The sequence below is a fragment of the Phascolarctos cinereus genome, unplaced genomic scaffold, assembly GCF_003287225.1.
Source record: "Phascolarctos cinereus isolate Bilbo 61053 unplaced genomic scaffold, phaCin_HiC Scaffold_726;HRSCAF=1367, whole genome shotgun sequence".
Taxonomy (NCBI): domain Eukaryota; kingdom Metazoa; phylum Chordata; class Mammalia; order Diprotodontia; family Phascolarctidae; genus Phascolarctos; species Phascolarctos cinereus.
The window spans coordinates 418,645,371-418,667,119 of record NW_027556098.1 but is presented as its reverse complement, the minus strand read 5'-3'; the positions used below and the strand labels follow the sequence as shown (position 1 = coordinate 418,667,119).

The 21,749-nt window shown below is 41.5% G+C and overlaps 1 protein-coding gene and 2 long non-coding RNA genes across 3 annotated transcripts in view; all 3 read right to left on the bottom strand.

Moving 5' to 3' along the window:
- Window positions 1-21,749, bottom strand: part of LOC110219952 (uncharacterized) — a 33,814-nt gene that overhangs the window by 10,996 nt on the left and 1,069 nt on the right. Inside the window, 2 exon segments of the mRNA XM_078145966.1 lie at window positions 17,359-18,794; window positions 18,796-20,014. Coding sequence (XP_078002092.1) covers window positions 17,359-18,794; window positions 18,796-20,014 — 2,655 coding nt within the window.
- Window positions 211-4,559, bottom strand: LOC110219951 (uncharacterized). The gene is made up of 4 exons (XR_013482647.1): window positions 2,169-4,559; window positions 1,813-1,991; window positions 634-713; window positions 211-300 (listed from the first exon to the last, which is right to left on the bottom strand). It is a non-coding gene; the product is annotated as an uncharacterized LOC110219951 (long non-coding RNA).
- On the bottom strand, window positions 5,710-6,892 carry LOC144454281 (uncharacterized). Its single transcript, XR_013482649.1, has 2 exons — window positions 6,806-6,892; window positions 5,710-5,795 (listed from the first exon to the last, which is right to left on the bottom strand). It is a non-coding gene; the product is annotated as an uncharacterized LOC144454281 (long non-coding RNA).

The following is a 21,749-nucleotide window of genomic DNA, read 5'->3' as shown; positions in this document are numbered from 1 at the left end:
GCTTTTCTCCTGTCTCTGGAAATGTTCCAGTTTGAAGCTTTATTGACTAACTGACAGTTTATCAAGTACATGGACCGCCTGTACTTAACTGAGACGGGCTCCTTCCTTTTGGCTCCATGCTTCTGTCTTGGCCCAGGCCTGGATCCTGTGCTGGCTGAGCTGGAGCCGGACAAGGATCCTTGAGGAGGAGGGGTCTTGTCTTTGCCCTCCCAGGCAGGAGGCTGGCCATCCGCACAAGCAGTAAAGGCTGGGAGGTCCCAAGAAATTTTGGAGCCCCCAGCCCTGTCCTCAGAGGAGGGACTGAGACCAAAAGAGAAAGAAAGCAAGCTGGAAACTAAGAAGGCCTGAACTAAAACAACTGTGAGAATAGAATTTCTGGCTTAATTTTCTCACTGCCATTTATTTACTGAAGATAAGGCCCTTCACATAACTGGCAGGTCTGCAAAGTGTAGTTGAGAGGTCAGTCGTAGCCCAGGAGTTATCCGTACTTTCTGTCTTACCTGATGTAGATCTTTCCCTTCAGCCTTCTGTTCTTTGATGTGTGAATCATCTTCCCTTATTTGCTCTTTGAAATTCCATTGTACTTACTCAGTTTACACAACTAAAAGCCATATAATGTAGCTTGAAACTTACCATCAAAGTGCAGGAACTGACTGGTATAATGTTGTGAGGCTCATGACACTGCCTGGTAGATCGATGATTGACGGTGGTACCTAACCAATAGACAGATGGATAATTTTATCTCACAACCTTGATTTTGGGTCCTTCTGAATCAAATTTGTTTCCATTGCCTTCCTTCTCTCCCCGATCCCCATCATTCCCATACAGGATCTCTAGGCACCTGACTGTTTGATCTGGGAAGGAGGGTGGAAAGTTCAGGAAGGCAGGGGATGGGGAGGACTTTGGGATGGGCAGGCTTGGAAATGGTAAGAGGAAAGAAGTCTGAGGTTAGGAGAGGGTCCTAGGAGAGGGAGAGCCTGGGAAAGAAACCCTCAGTCCTGTGAAAGAAAGGGACCATGAGGATTGAATTAGAGGAGCAGAGGCAGGGTCTGGGAGGCAAGACACCCAGGGCACTAGAACAGTGCTGTAGGGTCGGACAAGGACACTTGAGTGCCAGGAGGGGAGCTGGAGAAGCAGCAGGGCAAGGTCTCTGTGCTGAAGCTAAAGGAGGTGTGGGGCCCTTTGATGGAAGAGGGGGCAGGACTCTTGGGTCCCTGTGTTGAAGTTGGAGCTGTGGAAGCCGGCAATTTGGGTGCCTGTGGGTGCTGGGGAGTGGGACAGGAGGGTGCCTGGGTCTCTGTGTTGGACGTTAAGCCCTGGAGATTAGGGGCCGGGGTCCTGAGGGGGGATATACGGGCTGAAGGCCAGAAGCCCAGAAGCCCAGGTCCTGGAAGCCTGCAGAGGGGGCGGCTTTCTAGGGGCGGGGCAGGTGGGGGCGGGGCTGAAAGCGGGCTCCGCAGGGCGGGCAGTGGGCGGCTTCCTTGGGGGAGGGGTCGCCTGAGTCCCTGTGGTGGAACTCAGACCCCGGGACTTCAGAGTCCTGGGTCCCTCCCGGGCAACTAGGGACGAGACTGGGAAACCGGCTCCCGGGGGGCTGATGAGGATAAGGCCCTAGCGGAAAGGAAGCCGAGGCGGGGAGCTGGGAGCAGAGGGGCAGAAATCTGATCACTGAAGTGGAAGTGCTGGAGGCCGGGGGGGGGGGGGGAAGGGGGTGACAAGATACCTGAGTCTTTACGGGGAAGAGCAGGGGCCTATGGGGAAACTGAGGATGGGTGCCTGCCCGTGCTTCTGGAGGCCCTGGGGGAAACTCACCAGAAGGTCAGAAGTGGGAGGGCCTGATGGCAGGAAAGGGCAGTGGAGTCAAGGCGGGGCCCAAGGTCCAGCCTGGGGGGCGGGTCCTGGCTCCCCGAGGGGTTGGGCCAGACCCTTCCGTCCCTGATCTGGGTCCCTAGAAGACCGGCGATCGCCTTCTGCGTCCAGCCAAAGGCTTCCTGGAGGAGGAGGCCCAAGCTGAGCTCGCAAACGTGGGGCCATGTGGGCTGGACTCAGGGAGCCTGGGGCTTCAGTGCGCCCGCACCCCTCAACCCCCCCCCCGAGGCTCAGGAATTGGCCTCTTTCTTCAATCCCATCCTCTAAATTCCAGACTAGAGAATCCTTGGATTCCAAACCTGCTGCCAGGTGGAGATGTCCTACCGGCTCTGCCCTGTCTCTGGGGTCCTGTACAGACAAGCAGCAAAGTGCCCAAGCTCTGCGCCTCGTTTCGGCACAATACTTCCAGAATCAGGACCTCAGACGACTGCCCTGTAGCCACTGTCAGATTTCTGAAATTCAGGGACACAGGATGGAGCTCCTGGGCCTCAGCTGCTACACTCTGAGCAGAGCCACGCCGCCTTTTGTCTGTTCAAGTATTAAACATTTGAAAAATTAAACTGCCCTTCCGCCATCCCCCTTCCCAATGAGCAAATTCAAAACCAAACAAAACACCCTCCAAATTCCCTCATGCCTCGCTGCTTGGTCCAACAGAACAAATCCCATTAGCCAGGTCCGAAAATGCACGTCTCTGAATTGTCCGTTCATCTGCTCTCTATCAAGAAGCGAATGGTGTGCTTCATCCTCGTTCTTTTGGAATAGAGGGTTATCGCTGTGTTGATCAGAGCTGTAGAGTCCTTCAAAGTTATTCTATGTAATGAAAATTGTCCTCCCTGTTCTGTTTCTATCCCTTCGCTTCACTTCATAAGATCTTCCCAGTGTCCTCTGAAATCATCCATTTTACCATTTTCCTATGGCACAGTAATATTCCATCGCATGCATTAAAGTAGCTGAAATTGATGCTTGGGGCTCTGCTGGTTTATCAATCGGAAAAAAAAATCAAACGCCTGCTATGTTCCAGGCACTGTGCTAAGTGCTGGAGACACAGAAAGAGGCAAAAGACATTCCCTGACCTCCAGGAGCTTACGGTCTAAAGTGAGAGCCAACATACTAACAAAGAAAGCAAGATATAGACAGGACAAACGGCCAGAATGAAGCCCCTAGAATTAAGGGTTTGGGGCTAACCTGCCCTCTGAGCAGTAAACTGGTTTCTCCTTGCTCTGCGTTTAATTGATGGTTGGCCAATAGACTCCAGGCCGATTTTGGCACCCCAATGTCTGTTCTTATACCACCCTTTGCTTAGCCAGTCCTTTAGTGCACCCCTTTAGTTTCCAGTTTTTGGCTATCTCAAAAATCACTGCTGTAATTTTAAAAAATTTACATATAGATCCATTTCTTCTTCTTTGATCTCTTTGAGGTCTATGCCCTAGTAGGGGTATGTGTAGGTGTGCACAGTTCCAAATTTCTTTCCAGAATGGCTGGACCAGGTGACAGCTCCAATAAGAGGCACTGTGTACCTGCTTCCCCGTGGCTCCTGCAATGTCTATAATTTTCCCCATTCGTCATCTTTGCCAGTCTGATATGTGTGAGGAAGAATCTCCAAGTGCTGGGATAAAAGAGACTGGCTTCAGGCAACTACTAACTAGTCACATAATCTCCGCCTTAGTCTCCCCGTGCCAAAAACAAACAACAAACAAAAAACAAAACAAAAACGTAGCTAGGTGGCGCCATCGTGCACAGAGCAACAAGCCTGAAGTCAGAAAGACTCATCTTTCCAAGTTCATGTCCAGTCTCAAGACACTTACTAGTTGTGTGATCCTGGGCAAGTCACTTAACTCTGTTTGCCTCAGTTTCCTCATCTACAAAATGAGCTAGAGAAGGAAATGGCAGACCACTCCAGCACCTTTGCCAAAAAAAAAAAAACCAACCCTAAATGGAGTCATGAAGGGTAGGATACATCTGAAAAATGACTGAATGACAAAAATGAGGTAATAATAGCACTTACCTCCCAGAGTGAATGAGAAAATATCTGTAGAGTGCCTGGCACATAATAAAGGCTCAATAAATGCTTGTCTCATTTCTTCAAAGAATTTACACTCGTTAAATTATTCACAATTTATAGCATTTTTATATGATCGTTGATGGTTTAGATTTTTTCCTTTGAAAACTGTCTATTCTTATTGTCGAAAGTAAATTTCTAAGAAAAGTGAATTTTTAAGAGCTCAGTGGTCTGTTAGGAATTGACATAATTAACTCCATTTTGTTGTTTTTCATTTTTGCTATGTATGACCCTTTTATGAACTGCGGGCCAGTTAACAACAGCTGGTTTCCTTCAGTGTCTTCTTTCCTCCCTTAATTGCTACAAAGAAGGACTTAGCCCAAGAATTTGTACTTCTCTACTTTCTCTTGTCTCATGAGTAGTGAGACAAGCTATTTGCATTTAGTGCAAATCGCTAGACTAACAAGGACACATTCTTTTTCTATCTCCTGTAACTAGTAATACACTTTCTTCTTAACACGTATACCTTTCTCCCTTTGCATAACCAACTATAACAAGCAGCCATTTTTTTCTCTCTTTGTCTTGTTACATGTTACATAATATAACATAACAAAATCTATGGAATTCAGCCAAACCAGTTTTGAGGGGCAAATTTTATATATATATATGTGTGTGTGTGTGTGTGTGTGTGTGTGTGTGTGTATGTATAAATGCTTTCATCAACAAAAGAGCAAAGAAATGAATCGAGCATTCAATTAAAAATTTTTTGAACAAATGAAAAATCCCCAACTAAATAATGTAGAAATTCTGAAAATTAAAGAAAAAATTAATAAAATTGAAAGCAAAAAGATCACTCAATTAATAAATGAAACTAAGAGCTGGTTTTGTCAGAAGAAAGCTATCAAAATAAAGTTAGCTAACCTGATTCTTAAAAAGAAGGGAAAACCAAATTGTTTATATCAAAAGTTGAAAAGGAGAATTCACAATTGAAAAATAAATTATCAAATACTACTTTGCCCAATTATATGCTAACAAAATTGATAACTTAGAGGAAACAGATGAATACTTTAAAAATATGAAATATACAGATTAACAAAAAAAATAGACTATTTTATTGCTAGCCAAATTTTGGGTCACTAAATGTCCATTTTAATTTGTGATTTTTTGAAATAAGGTATCCAGACATTTTTCTGATTATAGTTTTCAGATAGCCTAATAATTCTTAAATTGTCTCTCTCTGATGTTTTTTCAAGATCAATTTTTTATATATATTTTTTAGATTTTTTTCCTCTTTTTTTCCTTCAGTTTTTCAATTCTGTTTTGATATTTCTGGTTTCCTTCTTGAGTTGTTGTTTTCTTTCTGGTCCTTTCTAATTTTCAGGGCATTTGCAATCTAATAGGTGTCCAATTCTAAAATTTAGAGACAATGGGTTGGCACAGTTCATAGAGTACTAGGGCAGGAAAAAGGGCCTCAGGCACCATCTTGAACCTCCTGTCCCTATTTCCTTGAAGCTACAAGCGTAACTGAAGTTTAAGATGTCAAACACAGCTGTCATTTTAACTGGCCAGGTTTTTATTTACCCCTCTTTATCTTCTTCTGCCACCTGTAAGAGTTTATTGTACTCATACTGCTTAGGTAGTCAAATCCTATGTAAGGTAGCTTAAAATGATGCTTGGAGTTCGCTAACTTATCGGAAAGCATTCAGTTTAGCCTGCCTTCTGAGCATAATAAGCTAGTTTTTCCTTTCTCTGCATTCGATTGGCACTGGTGGTGCCTAAGCAATGGACTCCAGGCCATATTATCAGCCCACTGTCTGTTCTACGGTGTCCATTTCCCTTACCACTATTTCCTCCCCAGCTGGTTTCATTTCCTCCGATTGCTTCTGCATGCTCTGTGGCCAGGACACTTTTTTCTCCAAGGCTTTACCTGGAATTATTGCAGCGTCACTATCACTATTAGGATTCACTCCCAGGAATCTCTCAGTGTCATCTCTAACAACCAAGGTATTTCCTCTTCTTGTTCAGAGTTTTGCTTTGTCTGCTCACTAGGGCTGGAGGAGCCTACACTTCGTCCACACTCCATACTTAAATGGTGTGGGCATGTTCTGAAAGCAGTGGTCAGACAAGGCCCATCCTGCAAGGCATGTCAGAGCTGCTTGGATGCCTGGGGAGTTTCCCTTTTGTCACAGGGCTCTGGGATCTCTCCAGCTATAGACTCTACCTGGAGTCCTTCTCCCTACAGGGGCTACTCTCATATTCGGCTCCTGCCACAGGCAATCCAGACAATTCAGGCTGAATTTTGCCTAGGGCTTTTCTCCCTAAACTTGGCTCTGGCTACCGACACCATTCTCAGCTCTGTGTGGGATGCCCCAAGGCTGCTGTCTCTCTGCTAGGTTCACTGCATTGCACTCCTGTTGGGACTGGGCTGGCCTTAGATTATTTTGCCAGGAGTGCCTTGCTGGACCTTGCAGAACAAGCCCATGTTCCTCTCCTGCAGCATAGCCTCAGGGAAGGTTCAGAATGGCCTGGACTTGGGAGCTCAGGCAGGGAGGGATAGAACTACCCTAAGAGTGCCAGAGGCCATTCTAATCCCCCAATGATCTGTTCTAGAATCTCTGTAGCACTCCTAGCTCAGTCCCTTTGTGGATTTCTGGCTTGGTTGGAGGAGTCTAGAGGTCTTCCTTTCTGTTCCACTCTATTAGTAGGGTAGAGCATCTCTTGGGGTATTTATGAAGGATTTGGGATCCTCTTCTTTTTAACTTTTTCCTATCTACCATGGTACCATTCCTCAGGGCTTCCATGGCCCTCACTGGAGAGCTTTCTGAATCCCTGGGTCTTCCTTAGAGTCCCTCCACTTTTAGTGCCTTTCTATGTGGGTTATGAATGGTTACATGTATCTTTAGCCCTGTGCTGGTCTGTTTGGGAGTCTGGACTTACCTGCGTGGGTGCTGGCTTTTATGGTGGTCTTCTGTGGGCTTCTTGCTACTTTTTGTGCAGTTCTGGGTTGAAATAAGTCAATAACTGAGGTTTCTCAGTGAATATGATCATTATTTGGTTTGGCATGAATTTTAGGGGTTTTTTGGAGTTGGTATGTGTGAACAAAATAGTCTGCCTTCCATTCAGGCAGCTGTCATGGCCAGAAGTCTCTCTTAAATGGTCTCCCAGCCTCAAGTTTCTCCTTGTCCTGCCCTTCCTCTGCAAGAATACCAAAGTGATTTTCTTGAAACACAGATCTGACCATCTTACTCACCACTCAATGAAATTCAGTACCTCCACTGGAGGATCTCCCATAAACTCCTCTGATTAGAGGTGAAAGATCCTCACAACCTGGCCCCAACCCATCTTCCCAGACTCATCAGACATGACCCCCACACCTGCCCTCTGCAATACAACCAAACTGGCCTTCTCTGCTTCTCATACAGGAGACTGCATCTCCAATCACCATGCCTTTGTACTGGCCATGTCCCATGCCTGGAATATCTTCCTCCTCCTCCTCCTTCTTTTTCTTCTTCTTTTTGCAATTGGGGTTAAGTGACTTGCCCAGGGTCACACAGCTAGTGTGAGGTCTGAGGCCAGATTTGAACTCAGGTCCTCCTGACTTCAGGGCCAGTGCTCTATCCACTGTGCCACCTAGCTCCCCCAACATCTTCCTTCTTATTTCTGCCTTACAGAATCCCTCTCTTCAAGACACAGTGCAAACCCCACCTTTTATGTGAAGTCTCTCAATCTCTCTAGCTTCGAGGGCCCTGCCCAAAGTATTTGGATATTTTGTTATTATTTCTATTTATTCTCTAGACATTCTGATACTTCTATAAATCATATGCTTCTCTATATACTTGTGTTCTCTATCAGAAGCTAACTTCCTTCAGATAAAGGATTTTTTTTATTGATTGGATTTGTATCCCCAAAACTTGGCACAGAACCTGGAACATAGCAAGCACTTAATATATGCTCAATAATTGATAAGTATGAATTTCTCCAGTTCAGAGACTTGTAACATTGCCCATTAGTTACTCTCTGCAAGAAAAGTCAACTCTGCTATGGATAACAATCATCCCCCTAAATTACTCTGACCAAGGAGATGCATTCCCTAAAATGAAAGTTATACCGTTAAATATATGGAAAATTCAGTCTCCATTTAATGATAACCTTGAAATCTACCACTTTTAAACTAAATGGAAACCAAAATAGGGCAGCCTTAAATAAGTTATGAAAAGGAGAGAGCAAATGAGAGGAAGCAACATTGGAAGACCTACATCCTGAAACCCAGCCTACAACTTCCATTGGATTCATTCTGGTGAGTCCCATGCTTGAGTCTTCAGTTATGCTCACTTCATCCCATTAGAGAGAAGAAGACATTGTCTTGCTGCATCGTGGGCTCTGACACTCATTGTCAGCCATTCTCATGGAAGGAGTCAGGTTTTGAATCAAGAACATCCTGCCCTATTCATAGCCAAAAGCTCTCTCATTGCTCTTTTCTCACTTGGATTATTCTAATAACTATTTTATTGGACACCCTGCTTCATGGACACCCTCTGTATAGTTACCAAAGTGATTTTCCTAAATTGTCTTCCATGTAGCTATGCCATCTTAGTAAGCTGATCAGGTCTTTACATGTGCCAGACCCCCATTAGACATAAATGGAGATATCATAAGTAAATTAGAAAAAACATGGAATATATTACCTATCAGATTTGTGGATAGCAGAAGAATTTAGGAATGAATTAAGAGACAGAGAACATAGTGAGATATAAAATGAACAATTTGATTACGTTCAATTAAACTGTTTTTGTACAAGTAAAACTAATGTAGCCAAGATTAGAAGGAAAGCAGAAAATTGGGGGGATTTTTTTTCCTTTTTGGTGAGGCAGTTGGGGTTAAGTGACTTGCTCAAGGTCACACAGCTAGTAAGTGTCATATGTCTGAGATCAGATTTGGACTCAGGTTCTCCTGACTACAAGGCCAGAGCTCTATCTACTGCACTACCTAGCTGCCCTGGGAAATTTTTATAGGCAGTGTCTCAGATAAAGGCCTTATATCTCAAATATGTAGAGAACTTTGTCAAATATATAAGAGTTATTCCCCAATTGATGGTCAAAGGATATGAGGAGGCAGCTCATTGATAAAGAAATCAAAGCGATATGTAGTAATTTGAAAAAATTCTCCGTCACTATTGATTAGAGAAATGCAAATTAAAACAACTTTAAGATACCATCTCGTTCCTAAAGATTGACTAAAATAATAGAAGGAGAAAATGACAAATGTTGGAGGGGATGTAAAAAATTGGGACACTAATATACTATTGGTGGAATTGTGAACTGACCCAACCATTTTGGAAAACAATCTGGAATTACGTCCAGAGAGTTGTTATACTGTTTATATACTTTGACCCAGCAACACCATTAGGTCTATTTCCCAAGGTAATCAGTGAAAAAGGAAAAGAAATCTCTGTGTTCTAAAATATTTATAGCAGCTGTCTTTGTGGTGGCAAAAAACTGGAAATGTAGGGAATGCCCATCCATTGGGGAATGGCTGAACAAGCTGTGGCATGTAATCATGATGGAATGCTAGTGTGCTGGAAAGAATGACAAGAAGTTTGCATTTAGAAAAACATGAAAAGATTTGCATGAAATAATGCAGAATGTAACGAGCAGAACCAAGAGAACATTGTATACAGTAATAGCAATATTGGTCAAAGAGCAACTGTGAATGACTAAGCTATTCTGAGTATTATAAATACTCAAATTAACCATATGGGACCTAGGAAGGAAGATGCTATCCGCCTCCTGAGAAAAACTGACATATGGAAGTGTGTATTGTATGATTAAGTGTGTGTGTGTGTGTGTGTGTGTGTGTGTGTGTGTGTGTGACATAGTGGTTTTCTCTAGGGCAGGGTTGGAAGGAAGGTAGGGAAACAGCTTGGAATCCAAAATGTAACAAAAATAAAATAATTTAATTTTAAAAATTAAAGCCACTTAATTGTTTGTAAATTCTTGAGAATACCTAAAAATAATAGATCAAGAACACAGAATTCCAGAATAGGAGTTTCCAATTGCCTCCTGGATGTCTTGAACTGGACATCCTGTGCCAACTGCCCTCCCTTGCATTTAAGGAGGGGCCCCAGAGCAGACGCCTCATTATTTCCCACCTGTCTGCTCTCCTAGACTTCATCACTGTCTCCAGAAACTCATCTTTCTGCAAGATCACACCAGCTCTGAAAGTCACACTTCCTCAATCTACCCTGCCCCTGGGGCCCCGCCATCCCTCTGATTGGAGAGTTTAGAGGGTGGATATCAGAGTTCCTCCCAGATCCCCCACTTACAGAGGCGACCCAGGACAGCCATTTCATCATTTCCCCACCAGCTGCAGGACTTTGCCATTTGCCTTTGTCAGGTACCTCCATTCCACTCCTTTTTCAGCTTCCTTTTATGTGTCATCTTCCTCCATTAGACTGTGCGCCCCCAGAGGGCCGGGAGTATCTTTTACCGTTCTTTGTATCTCTAATAACACAATGTCTGGCACATAGTAGGTGCTTAATATGTGTTCACTGAGAATTTTCCCCTCATCTCACCTTCCCTGTTACTGCTGGGGGTCATCATCACCCCAGCAGGAAGGGGAAAGGGAACAAGCATTCACTAAAGGTCGCACAGTCAGTGTCTGAGGCCGGATTTGAAATCAAATCATCCTTCCTGGAGGCCCAGTGCTCTAGTCCCTATATCACCTAACTGCCTCTATCACTGAGGTTCGCAGCCTGGGTGTCATCCTCAATTCCTCATTCCCTGTAACCCCACGTAACCAAGTCTGTCACCAAGTCTTGCTGCATCGTTCGAAATATCCCAATTTCTTTCTCCTGGGACACTGCCACCTCCCTGGGACAGGCCCCCATCTCCTCACAGCTGCTGCTTAGTCTCCCTTGACTCCAGTCCCTTGTCTCTGCTCCATTCCACACCCAACAAAGGGTTCTTCCTCAAGCACAGGTCTGGCCATGTCAATAAACTCCAGGGACTCCCTGCTACCTCCAGGATCAAATATAAAGTCTCTTGTTAAGCTTTTAAAGCCCATCACAACCTGACCCTTTCCTACCTATCCAGCCTTCTTACACTTGACTCTCTTCTATGTGGTTTATGACCCAACAGCTCTGACCTCTTTGCTGTTCCTCACACACGACTCTCCATTTCCTGACTCCTAACTTTTCTTGGGCTGTCCCCCAAGCCTGGGAGGCCCTCCCTCCATACCTCTGCCTCCTGGCTTCCTTTGAAACTTAGCTCAAATCTCACCTTCTGTAGGAGGCTTTGCTCCTCACTGCTGGTGCCTTCATAAAAGTGGTTTGCATGTTGTCTCCCCCATTAGACTGTGAACTCTTTGAAGGCAGGGACTGGGTTTTTGCTTTCTTTGTCTCCCTAGTGCATAGCACAGTGCCTGGGACATAACAAGTGCTTAATAAATGCTTGTTGACTAGTAAAATTAAAATTAAGAAATATGGATACAAAACTGCACAGAAACTGGAGTTCTTAAAGAAAAAATCAAACTGATGAAAAAGAAAATGGGCAATTTTGTACATATAACTCTGGAATGTATGACTCTAGAAGAGAGAGTAATGGGGATGACTTTGCGCAACTCTGCCTCACTTAAATTCAATTCACACACAAGTCAAAACATTACCCCATGATGTCATTGGTCCTCTTTGAAAATGAAGGATGAACAATAACAACATATGTAAGAGAAAAATGCTCAGAACAACAGAGGCTCTGAAAAAAAAGAATGGTAGATTTAGGTTTCAAAATTGTAGATGTGGATGAAAATGAAACAGAACAGAATTTGATGACAACAGTTTTTGCAGAACAGATGTTCTATGTGTATCAGATTAGGAAAATGGAGAACGTTAGGCCTGAATAAAATTCAAATTCAAATGCAGTGGATATAGCTTTGGACTTAGAGTCAGGAAGTCCTGAGTTCAAATTTGGCCTCAGATACTTACTAGCTATGTAACCCCGGGTATGTCACTTAATATCTCTGTACTTCATTTTCTTCATCTGTAGCACCTTCCTCCCAGGGGTTGTTATGAGAACAAAAATATATAATATTTGTAAAGCACTTTACAAACATTAAAGTGCTATATGAATGCTACCAATTATTAATAGCATTATTAATATTAAATAGATGAATCCTTTTTCTGAGGCAGATAAATAGTGCAGTGGATAAAATGTTAGGCCTAGAGTTAGGAATTCCTGAGTTCAAATACAGTCTCAGGTAATTATGAACTGTTGACTTTAGGTATGTCACCTCAACCTCTCTGTAACTTAGTTTCCTATTCATTTCTACAAAACAAAGTTAATAAAAGTACCTATCAATTAAAAAGTTTGTGTACAAATGAAGCTAATGCAACCAAGATTAGAAGGAAAGCTGAAAGCTGGGAAACAATTTTTACATCTAGTGTCTCTGATAAAAGCCTCATTTCTAAAATACATGGAGAACTGAATCAGATTTATAAGAAAACAAGTCATTCCCCAATTGATTTCAGAGGAAGAAATTAAACTATCTATAGTCATATAAAAAATGTTCTAAATCAGTATTGATTAGAGAAATGCAAATCAAAACAACTCTGAGGTACCACATCACACCTATCAGATTGGCCAACATGATAAAACAGGAAAATGATAAATGTTGGAGAGGATGTGGGAAAATTGGAACGCTAATACATTGTTGGTGGAGCTATGAACTGATACAGCCACTGTGGAGAGCAATTTGGAACTATGACCAAAGGGTTATAAAATTGTGCGTACCTTTTGACCCAGCAATAGCACTTCTATCTCTGTATCCCAAAGAGATCATAAAAATGGGAAAAGGACCCACATGTACAAAATGTATTCACAGCAGCTCTTTTTGGAGTGGCAAAGAATTAGAAATTGAGGGGATGCACATGAATTGGAGAATGACTGATCAAGGTGTGGTATATGAATGCAGTGGAATACTATTGTGCTATAAGAAATTATGAGCAGGTAGATTTCAGAAAAACCTGGAATGACTTACGTGAACTGATGCTAAGTGAAACGAGCAAAACCAGGAGAACATTGTACACAGTAATAGAAACATTGTACAATGACAAACTTTGACAGACTTAGCTCTTCTCAGCAATGCAATGATTTAACACAATTCCCAAAGACTCATGATGAAAAATGCCATCCACGTCCAGAGAAAGAGCTACAAAATCTGAATGCAGATTGAAACATACAATTTTCTCTCTCTTATTTCTCTTTCTCATGGGTTTTTCCCTTTTGTTCTGATTCTTCTTTCACAACATGACTAATGTGGAAATATGTTTAATTTGATTGTATATGTATAGCCTATATCATTCCATCGAGGGGGGAGGGGGGAGGGGTTGAAGGGATTTAGAATTCAAAATCTTATAAAAGTGAATGTTGAAAACTAAAAAATAAATAAATAATAGTACCTATCTTCCAGGTTTGTTGTGAGTACAAAATGACATAATATTTACAAATCACTTTGTAAACCTTAGACCACTATATAAATTCTAGCTATTAATAATAATTATAATGTGAGTCCTTTTCCTAAGGCAGCTACTGGGTTCAGTGGATGGAGCCTAGGCCTGACATCAGAAAGACCTGAGTTCAAATCCAGCCTCAGACACTTAATAGCTGTATGACCCTGGGTAAATCACTTAACCTTCATTCACTTCAGTTTCCTCATCTGGAAAATGGAAATAATAACAGCATCCATCTAACAGGTTGCTGTGAGAATAAAATGAGGTAATATTTGTAAAGTAGCACACTTTAGTACAATACCTGGCACCTACTTGGTGCTTATTCAATGCTTTTCCTATCCCTCCCCTCCTTCCCTTACTAAACAAAAGAAGCATTCTTTACAAAATACTTAGGACCTCAAAATCTCGATAGAATTGTCATTAAACTTTAAAAAATAATGTATCACTTACAGAGAGTTCTGATGAGGAATGTTTCATATCGCCTTCTCTCTGTCTTCTCCACAAATCATCAATAGATATTCAGACTCCTAGGGACAAGTACTTCATAGATTTCTGAACCATCTTCCAACTGCCATCACAAATTACTTTTCCCAACATTCCAGCTGGCTTTTAAAGTGATGCTTCCAACATTGACTGTGATGTTTACTAGCAATGCATCCTTTGAACAAGTCACTTAATTTGTCTGGGTCTCCATTTTCTCTCCTATATGTTGAAGGTGGAAGAGTGGATGACCTCTAAGACAAGGGACCTTCCAGCTTTAAATCCAATGATCTTTGGTGTTTCAGGAAACAGTAGTATTCAAGGATATGGCTGAGGTCATGCCTGAGAACTCCTGGAACCTGGTCTTCCTGGTTAAGAACGGTTTGTCCTCTGATCTAACCCCCACCTCTGTCATCCAGAAACAGTCATTGAAGGGAGGGTCTTGGCTCCTTACATACTGCTACTTAGCAGACAGTGTTTTTAAGCTTTTATCCACTAATGGAGAACAGAGGTGCTTCAATCTTTTTCTATCTGAAAGACAGAGTCCTCCTGCTCTCTCTTATATAAAAGGGATTTTCTTTGGTCTAGTAGGAATGTGGAAACTTCACGTATTGCCCTTCAGGACATCTCTTTCTTATTCCAGGAAACTTCAGGTCAAAAATTATATAAGAATTAAAGAATCTCAGACTTGTTGCCGACCTCAGAGGTTGTCTGGCCTAACCCCTGCATGGACAAGAATTTCTTCTACGACCTCCCTAAGAAATGGTCTTCCAGGTTTTCTTTGAAGTCATCCATTGAAGGGAGCCTCCTAATTCTGGAGGAAGCCCCTTTCTCACAGGGATGGTTCCAATCTTTAAGACAGCCTTCCCGACCTCAAGAATAAATCTATTACCCATTCCTATTCCTCCTCCTCCTGATGCTTAACAGAGCCAATCTGTCCTTACATCAGTTTTTAGAGTACCTGGAACATATCTTGTTTCCAGGGTAGATTCAAAGGTATTTCATTTAGGAGATCTTCCTAGAACTTTCTAGGATCTAAGCCACTGGTGGAGATGTTCTAGGTAATTATGCTTAAACTTGGTGGTGACGAGACTTAGTATAATTTAACAGAGCCCAACAAAACCCAATTCCCTTCCAATAATTAGTTTATGTGGTGAAAGCCAGGGCAAATCTAATGGCTTTAACTTTACAAACATCAGAGCTATAGGAAGATCATCCAATTAAGCTATCTGTAAGTTATCTGAAAGTTTGGAGAATTGTGGTCTTCACACATCACTTGTTCTTTTTATCATAATCTGAACCCTATATGTGGAATGGACGATCAACAGACTAGAGTCTTATAAAGGATCCTTGAGCACCAGACTTTGTAAAACTAGCTCCTGTCTCCTGATATCCTCAGAGGGGAGACCTGAAACTGGGAAAATATGATCTAAATGTTCTTGACAACTAATCAAAGAAATTCTACATGTGAAAGCCTCACTCCACCTGGAGACTTTATAGACAATTACTAAGACATATCCAAAACTTGTGCATTTAGGCATTTGTGTGGATGGGCATCTATGGATTTTCAAAGGCACCTGGAGGAAGTTCAGTAGTTCCCTGTTATCTCTAAGATAAAATAATCATTTAGAGCCATCATCTTTACTTGGCCTTTTCCATTATTTTTCACCAGCAGAGCAGGAGAAGTTTTAGGGTCATTAATACAATTACAGCCAACTTGAGTCCTTTATATATATTCTTTTACCGGATGGAAAACATTGGAAAGCTAATCATATTGCTACTAGTTCTCAAGCAGAAGCAATCTTATGTTGTTACTTTTCCCAAAGTATAGTTAATTAATCTATTACAAATGAAAATATTGATCACCTCTCATTTTTATTTTATCCCCCTCTTTGAAGATATGTTATCCTCATATCATTCAGAAAGAATGTAACAGGGCATGCCAAGTTATGTCATCACATAATGATAGGATTCTGTCATTATGTAATGACATAATCTTACATACGGATATATCATTATTAAACCAATGAACAAGGAGATGGAAAGTCTAAGAACTGACTTTTCCTTATCCCTTAGATTAGAAAGTTGAGACAAATAGTGGTCATAAGTTCAGAACAGGAATAATCAAAGCAGTAGCGCCCTCCTACATGCATCCTATCATATTAGCTTAAAGATACTTAAGGACTGTAACAATAGGATTCATCATAAAACGTTGAAAGGTCTCCTGCTATGATCAGAGATTTTTGCTATGAAAGGCGAAAGAACATGGTTTTAACAATATCAACACTGCTCCCTCAGGCCTCAACCTAATGTCACAAGCTGATGAGAAAACTCCCTTAGCTCTATTTGATTTCAGGTAAAAGTCAGAGATAACTTTTGGAATTACAGCAATCATACAACTGAGTTCATTCATAGGGTCTCATAGCCAAGCTCACAATCTAGGAAATATTTCTGTTCAGAAAGGAAATAGCACAGGATGAGGAATGAATGGGAGGGAATAGCCACAGGGAAGAAAAACTTCCTGATCCTGAAAGAATTAAAATGGAAAAGAATCAAACAACCAGAATCTAAAGCAGGAGGTGTCTCTCAATCAAGCTATGTCTAAGCAAATTGTGGTATGTGAATTAATGCAATAATTCCTTCATTATAATAAAAAAAAAGAGAGATTTCAGAGATTTCTGGGTAGTATGAACTAATGCAGAGTGAAGTGAGTATAACTAGGAAAACAATTTCTACATGAACAATATCATAAAGAAAAACAGTAAGATTTAAGAACTGAGCATTGCAATGATGAGCCATGTGTCTGGAGGACCTAGGATGAAATATTACACACCTCCTGTCAGAGGGGCGAGGGTCTCAAGGTGAAGAAAGAGATATATCTTTCAACATGGTCACTGTGTGGATTTGTTCTGTTCCAATATGCCTATTTGTGACAAGAGAGTTCCCTTTCCATTTTCAATGAGTGGGAAAGGCCAAATTTAGCAATAGTAATGTCAAAAATAAAATGGCCATTAAACCATTTCTTTAAAAAATACACAGAAAAGAACAGAAGGCAAGAAGGCAGCATAGACAAAAGGAAAAGTTTCTAAAGCCATGTGCAGAATTTTATTATATACCTTTAAAAAAAGGAAATGGCATAAAATGGAGATTAATGTTTTTATTTTTGTCGTTCAGTTATTTCAGTCACATCTGATTCTTCATGACCCCATCTGAGGTTTTCTTGGCATAGATATTGGAGTGATTTGCCACTTCTTTCTCCAACTGATTTCATAGAGAATCTAATTTGTGTTCAGCTACGTACATAGAAATGTAATTTTGTGCTCTTTATGGTCAGAATAGAAAATTACAAAAAGAAACAAAATGTGTACCAATTATATGGCTTATATAAATATTATAAAAATAGTTTTGACCTCATCGGCCCCCTGAAAAGGCCTCAAGCACCCCCAGGGATCCACAGACCATGCTTTCCAAGACACTGGCCTAGGGATCTTTCCAGTTTGAACACTACCATTTCAAGCAAGTTTGGAGGGCTTCCTAAAAGCATTTTCACATTTATCACATTTGTGAGGCTTCTTTCCAGTGTGTGCATTCTGATGCCTAAGAAGATCTCTACTCTGGCTAAAAGCCTTCCCACAATCATTACACTTATAAGGCTTCTCCCCACTATGGATCCTCTGATGCACAGCAATGTTAGAGGGCTTTCTGAAAGCCCTTCCACATTGATTACATTTGTAAGGTTTCTCTCCAGAATGAATCCTCTGATGTGCAATGAGGGATGACCTCTGGCTGAAGGCCTTCTCACACTGATTGCATTTGTAGGGCTTCTCCCCAGTATGAATTCTCTGATGTACACTGAGGTTGGCACTCTGGCTGAAGGCCTTCCCACATTTACTACAAGTATAGGGCTTCTCTCCAGTATGAATCCTCTGGTGTCGAATCAGGTCCCTACTCTGGCTGAAGGCCTTTCCACACATGTTGCATTTGTAGGGCTTCTCTCCAGTATGAATCCTCTGATGTCGAAGAAGATCCCTACTCTGGGTAAAGGACTTCTCACATTCGTTACATGTGTAAGGCTTCTCTCCAGAATGAATCCTCTGATGTACAGCAAGATTGGAAGGCGTCCTGAAAGCCTTTCCACATTGATTACATCTGTAAGGCTTCTCTCCAGAATGAATCCTCTGATGTGCACTAAGGGATGAGCTCTGGTTGAAGGCCCTTCCACATACGTTACATTTACAGGGCTTCTCTTCAACATGAATATTCTGATGGCTAAGAAGGTGCCTACTCTGGCTGAAGGCCTTCCCACATTCGTTACATTTGTAGGGCTTTTCTCCAGTATGAATCCTCTGATGTACAGAAAGGTTGGATGGTTTTCTAAAAGCCTTTCCACATTGATCACATTTGTAAGGTTTCTCTCCAGAATGAATTCTCTGATGTGCAATAAGGGATGACTTCTGGCTGAAGGCCCTCCCACATTCATTACATTTATAGTGCTTTTCTCCAGTATGAATTCTCTGGTGTACACTGAGGTTTGCACTCTGACTAAAAGCCTTCCCACATTTATTACATTTATAGGGTTTTTCTCCAGTATGAATCCTCAGGTGTTGAAAAAGGTCTCTACTCTGATTGAAAGCCTTCTCACATTCATTACATTTATAAGGCTTTTCTCCAGTATGAATCCTCTGGTGTCGAACAAGGTCTCTACTCTGACTGAAGTTCTTCCCACATTCAGAACATTTGTAGGGTTTCTGTCCAGTATGAATCCTCTGATGTACAACAAGGTTGGAGAGCTTTCTGAAAGCCTTTCCACACTGATTACATTTGTAAGGTTTCTCTCCAGAATGAATCCTCTGATGTGCAATGAGGGATGAGCTCTGGCTGAGGACTTTCCCACATTCATTACATTTATAGGACTTCTCTCCAGTGTGAATATTCTCATGTCTAAAGGTGTCTGCTCTGGCTGAAGGCCTTCCCACATTCATAACATTTGTAGGGTTTCTCTCCAGTATGAATCCTCTGATGTACAGCAAGGTTGGATCGGTTTCTGAAAGCCTTTCCACACTGATTGCAAATGTAAGGTTTCTCTCCAGAATGAATCCTCCGATGTGCTATGAGGGATGAGCTCTGGATAAAGGCTTTTCCACATTCAGTACATTTATAGGGCTTTTCTCCAAAATGAATCCTTTGATGTACATCAAGGTTGGAGAGTTTCCCAAAAGTCTTTCCACATTGATTACAGTTATAAAGTTTCTCTCCCAAATGAATCCTCTTATGTACAGTAAGGTTTGCACTTTTGCTAAAGGCCTTCTCACATATATTACATTTAAAAGACTTCTCTCCACTGTGCATATTCTGATAACTGTTAAAGTCAGTACTTCTGATGAAGGGCTTCCCATATTCTTTGTATTTATGGAGTTCCTCTCCAGTAGGAATGTTCTGATCTTCAACAATGTCTCCATTTTTGCTGAAGGCTTTCTGATGCTCATTACATTTAAGAGGCTTTTGTACACTGTGAGTTTTCTGATATTTAATAAGATCTTCACTCTGAAAAATGGTTTTCCTATATTTATTAGATTCATTCCATTTCTCTGTAGTTTGAACCCTCTGATGTACTGTAATAGAGGAGAGATTGGAGAAAGCTGTTCCAAGTTCATTATATTTATAAGGCATTTCTCCACTATGACTCTTCTGATGCCCCAAAAGGTCTGGGATCAAGGTCAAGGCTGTCTTACAGTGATTACCTTGAAAACCTTTCACTCCAGTATGCTTCCCATAACCATGAGTAAGCTCTAATGGCTGATTAAAGCATTCCCCATATGTATTACACTTAGAATAGCCATTTCCTGAAGTTATTTTCTTACACTGAATTAGATCTGAATTTTGTCTGAAGATCTTTCCACTTCTGTCATATTCACAGTGAATATTTTCTACAGGAAATCTTCGTTGGTCAGAAATTGTTGACCCCAGGCTAGAACTTCTTCTGTCATCCTTCCCTTCACTGGGAGTTTGTCTGAGTATAATTTTTAAATGTCTGGAATCATTCTCCCAGTTGCCTTGATTTTTCTCCAACTTGATATTGTAATCCCAGAGTTCTTTCAAATTGAAGTCACAGGAAATGCTCAGTTTTGGAGTAGATTCCTTGGTTTCAGGCCTGGCTTCACCACCTAAAGGAAACAAGTAATATAAATTTATCATCTTACTTCTATTGATAGTAAGAAGACTGATTCACATTTAGCATCACTTCAGTCTTTTCTCTTTGGACTCTTGCCTTCTCTCCTTGCCACTTTGACTCTGAAATTGAGAATACATCTGGGCTGGCCAGACCTTTGGCCATTGGGGGTGCCCTCCCACTCTTCCTTTCCCTTGTCCCCTCCTCAACATCCAGAACCCATCAATTATCCATAACTACTCACATGGCTTAGATGGCAAGGTAGTTACCAGTACTATTCCTTCCCATGAGATAGAGGACCATCCACCCTTACCACCTTCCCTGCCACTCGTCCTAATGCCCTCCAGCAGCTAGGTGATGCCATACTACACGGAGTGCTGGGCCTGGAGTCAGGAAGTCTCATCTTCCTAAATTCAAATCTGGCCTCAGATACTTAACTAGCTGTGTGACATTGAGCAAGTCATTTAACCCTGCCTCAGTTTCTTCATCTGTAAGATGAGCTGGAGAAGGAAATGGCAAACTACTTCAATGTCTTTGCCAAGAAAACTCTAAATGGGGTCACAAAGAGTGGGACAAGTGAATGACAACAAATAAATGCATATTGACTGACTGATTCACAACGAGCCTTTAATATAAGCAGACCAAACACTCTCATTACACTTCACAGCTCAGGAAATGGGATCATAATGGTTAAATGACGTGACTAAAGTTATACTACTTATAAAGGAAGAGCTGGAACTTTACTCCTATCCTAATACAGCTACTTCAGAACTCTTTCTGTGGTCCTCCATTGCCTCTCTCCATTTAAAGATGACTTCTTTCTTCAAAAGCCTTTTGTTAACTAATTCTGTTGACTAATTTTAATTGTGTCCTGGTCCACGACTTATATATTTAATGTTTCTGGTTTTCTCTATGTGTTTTGTTAGGCTCTAGCATTAAGTCCAATTTTAGTAAAGGTGCTGTGCTAAGCTGAGTGACAGGTATACACCATTTAATTGCCGTTAAGTAATTGCCATAAATCTATGCAGCCATAAACCTGGGAAGCAACCTCTGTGGAAATGAAACCAGCCAAATGTTTCCTTGTTGTGTTAGAGCCCTTCTACCTTAGCAGTTCTCACTACTAAAAACAACCAAAAGAATGTTCTCATCACTGAAGTCCCTGGTATGGTCAAATGGTTCAACGGTCAGAAACAGACACTATTTTGTCACATAGAAAAGGCATTAAAGAATATGCATTACTATTTGCTCTGCCTTTACACCGCAGAGATCATAGGACTTTTCAATCTGACTTGCAAAAAACCTTTATATTTTGTCTACTCCATCATGATGTGACTTCCTTAAAAGCAGGGAATCTTGCTAATTGTTTTGCCTCTCTAGTAATTAGCACTGTCCTTTGCACATAGTAATCAGGCAATGTGTATTTTTTTCATTCGTCCAGTACTTCCCCACTGACACTACAATGGCTCTGTCTTCATAGTCCTGAGGGATGAGAGGCTTCCTCAAAGAAGTCGATCAGAGCCCACCCACTCCTGACCACTCTGTATCACTTTTGTGCAGGTTTATCAATATCTTCCATAAAATGTCGTGCCAACTACTGAACATATTACTCACTAAAGGTGTTCCTGGAGTAAGGCACAATATAATGGGCCTATCAGCTCACTTGGTATGGACACTATGCTTCCATCCATCCAGTTTCAACTTATGTCTGCTTCTTTTGGCTTCATATTCAC